A 3,445-nucleotide genomic window follows, 5' to 3' on the forward strand; every position below is an offset into this window, starting at 1 on the left:
TCGCTTTGCGCTTCTGAAGGGTCCAAGTGACCTACGCAACTGCAACGCCCAGAGACTAACTGTTGCGGGACGCTTGGGATCGACTCTTCAACGCTGCCCTCTGGGCTCAACTCACCGACTCGATGTTCCTGTGATCCCTTTTGATGCATGTGCCGTGAGTATATTATATCACCCTGCTCACCCAGCCCAAATCGCCCGGAGAACAGGCAACGCGGCGTATTCCAACTCAAGCCATTCCGTTTATTGCCAACACATAGATGCAGACAATCGTCCGAACCACCATTTCCGGGGTGGTGTTACACCACCACTCACCTCGGTTCTCCCGAGGACAGCAACGCATCGTAACAGTGCAGTAGCTTAAATCTGGAACCGGGACACAAACGTTGACTTTTTCACCTCGTCCGCGTACAGGATGTAGAACTGTATGTAGATTACCAAATACGTCGTGATTGCCCCAATCATCTGCGCTCCCGAGGAAAAGGTAAAAACGTGAGCGTTAGCACGGCTGCAAGCAGTCTTAGCCTACCACCACAACGACAACAGCCCAACCTACCCCGCACAGCATGTTGCAATCGATCTGGAAAAAGCCCATCGCCGAGAACTTAAACACTTTGTTCGGGGCCTGGAATGGTATGGTCAGCTTGATGACTTCCTAATGAGAAAGCGATGGGATAGCAGTGAGTGTTGGCCGGCTTTCCCGTGTCCGTTTGCTTACCTCCGAGGATAGATGGCGCGAACCGCGCAGCTGCAGGTCCGCCAGCAGATCGTTCGCCTGCTTCGTACGGTTGGAAATCTGCTCGCAGAGCAGCACGATCGTTAGCAGCATCCCGAGATTGATCGAAATCGTGTTCAGGCACACCATCAGCGACCAGATCGTGAACCCATTCTCGCCGGTAAACCAGTACAGAATGGTGTAGCTGTAGTACAGCTGTATCGTCGTGACGATAAAGATCGAGGTGAAGGTAAGCAGAAACAGCAAGCCAAAGTAGCGATCGAGCAGTTTGCAGATGTCGTACAGATCGTTGTACCGGTACAGGACTTTCGGCAGCTGGTGCAGATGCTTGTGCGAGGATGCACCGTCCATCCCGCAACCGTGCACCTCGATCACGTGCAGGCTCAACTTTTTCGGATCGTTCGTCGGCCCGGCCACGGTAAGCCGGCCGGACTGCTCGTACGTATGCTTCCTGCCCGCCACCGGGTGCTGCTCTTCCACCAGCAGCCGATTCAGCATCCGGAACCGGCCATTAATGTACAGCAGCAGCAGTATGGCCTGCGTCACCGCGATCACGTTCACGAACTGGGGCAGTATCGTGATGATCCAGTAGTCCGCCCGGATCGAGCCGCGAAACACCGTCACGTAGCAGTCGAACCCGGTCGCCAACACCAGCACACCGAGCGTTCCGCACACGATGCCAACGTTCCACCGTACCATCCGGCGAAAGTTGCTGCCGAGCGAGTCCTTCTGCAGGTCGTGCTCCAGCTTGCGCAGGGCGCGCGTCACTTCGGCGAAATTGCGCAACCGAAAGGCCGGCATGAGCAGTATCGCCGTCAGCATGATCGCGTTCGTGATCAGCTGAAAGTAGTTGGAGATGCGCGAGATCCGATCGTTCGCATGGTTGCTGGTTGCTATCGAGGACACCATCGCGGTCCAGTAGAGCGTGACGAATCCACCGACCGCACAGCAGAACGGTTTCGACAGCCGCACGTGGCTCGTGTTGAGCTCGAACGGGGCCAAACCGACCAGCCGGTAAAACTTCACGTTCCACTCAATGATCGAGACGATCGAGTTGATGGACACCTTGCTCTTCATCGTTTACGGGTGCAGCGCACACGCTCTCACACTGTCACACAGGCCCCGGGGCTGCAATGAATGGTACCGGCCGGTAATGGATGTCCTTTTATACCGAGCAGTCCAGTCACCGACTAGCAGCTCCGATTGCTTAACCGTCTAACGAACGGTGAGAGCACACGCCACGTGTGCTTTACCAATGGGCATTAACGGTATTGCATTATTCAATTCGGCGCTTGTTTCGCCCAACACACTTTTTCGTGCGTCAGAACGTCGGGCGAGACGGTTGCCAGGTCGTATTCGATAGGTGAGCCATCCGCAGCACGAATCCCAAGCTCCCCGCAGCCGAATTTCCATCGTGTCTTAACGGATTCGACTTGCTTTTCTTCGACTTCTTCTTGGGCTGGGGCAGCGTTTCACCCCACTGTGTTAATGTTACCCCCTGTCCATTGGCTTGCTATTAAGAAAATACTCCTTCTCCGTACCTTCCGTTTCCTTACCCAATGCCAATCGAATCCAGATCGAATCGGATCCGTCAATCCACCATCCAATCCTGTATCGTATCTTTCCAGAGATTAGAATTTGGCGAATTTTGCCTCTCGACTCCTTCCCAGCTCGTATCTAATCCAGCTGTCACAACCGTAGTAAGCTGCAGGCGGACGGCTTTACTAGCCATTAGTGATTCCTAGTTCCTAATTCCAGTTCCCAGAGTCGACCCGTAGGTGCAGCAAAGCAAAGCAAAGCGAGTTCGGCCCGTAGGTTTGGGTCGACTCATAGCACCCGCGGGCTGCATTCGACTCCGGATCGATCCGTTAAGAGTCGTTTTATTTCATTTATTTTATCCTTCCTAGGACGATTTATTTCAACCTTCCTAGACCACATTACACTACTAGCCATCCCATCCATACCCCTCCAGACAGACCATTTCTGTCCATGACCATGCAACAGCAAACTCGATTCATTGCAACCGTGCATTCGTTTTGTATATTTTGTTCATTCATTGTGGGTACAAAAAATAGAAGGATAATTTTTACTGTCTGTTTCAATGGTTTCCACACGGTTTAGTTTGCTCCCACTGCTCGAAATCAGAATAGTTGAACCACACATGAGCGTTGGCAGGCATGGAACGCTGATATGGGTATAAATGAAAAGGTTTACGATGGTGCAAAAACTGCCATCACGGTTGGTGACACTCAGGCCAAAATGAGTAGTCTTGCGCTGCCTCCAACTCCAGTCCTGCAAACATTATATCCTTTATATATACCAGCCGGCATATACTCCTCACTGCTACCGTCAAAATCGTTCTTGTTGAAGTAGTAAAACGGATACGTCCGTACGTAACGCAGTCTCAATTCTTCCACCGCCTTAAATTTGTAGTATGCATTTGCTTGCCAAATCTGCGGTACCGTATCCTTCAATGCGAGGTTCTTCAAACAATCGATCAGCAGCTTGTAGCAGGACGTCGGCAGTAAGTACATTTGCACACGGTCATAAATAGCTCGAATGTTATCAAGATGATCGCGACATCTACACGAGCACCGTAAATCATTCGCAGGATCGTTAGAAACACTGCCGGATCTTCATCGTTCAGTTCAATCTCGTCGCACCGCGCCTCACCAAAGTTCCCAAAGAACAGGATGTGGAAGCACTTGGGCA

At 51.9% G+C, this 3,445-nt stretch overlaps 1 protein-coding gene across 1 annotated transcript; it reads right to left on the reverse strand.

Moving 5' to 3' along the window:
* Positions 1-219: 219 nt before the first annotated feature.
* LOC118509611 (putative gustatory receptor 2a) lies at positions 220-1,848 on the reverse strand. Its single transcript, XM_036050421.1, has 3 exons — positions 716-1,848; positions 554-652; positions 220-462 (listed from the first exon to the last, which is right to left on the reverse strand). Exons 1-3 carry the CDS (start codon positions 1,808-1,810, stop codon positions 358-360), a joined length of 1,299 nt encoding a protein of 432 aa, XP_035906314.1. The 5' UTR covers positions 1,811-1,848; the 3' UTR covers positions 220-357.
* Positions 1,849-3,445: the final 1,597 nt, after the last annotated feature.

This window comes from Anopheles stephensi, chromosome 3 (genome assembly GCF_013141755.1).
Source record: "Anopheles stephensi strain Indian chromosome 3, UCI_ANSTEP_V1.0, whole genome shotgun sequence".
Lineage (NCBI taxonomy): Eukaryota > Metazoa > Arthropoda > Insecta > Diptera > Culicidae > Anopheles > Anopheles stephensi.

Coding starts and splice junctions, on each gene's coding strand:
- LOC118509611 (XM_036050421.1), bottom strand. CDS start 1,810: ATGAAGAGCAAGGTGTCCATCAACTCGATCGTCTCGATCATTGAGTGG. Junction 653..715: donor CGCGCCATCTATCCTCGGAG/GTAAGCAAACGG, acceptor CTTTCTCATTAG/GAAGTCATCAAGCTGACCAT. Junction 463..553: donor ATTGCAACATGCTGTGCGGG/GTAGGTTGGGCT, acceptor TCGGGAGCGCAG/ATGATTGGGGCAATCACGAC.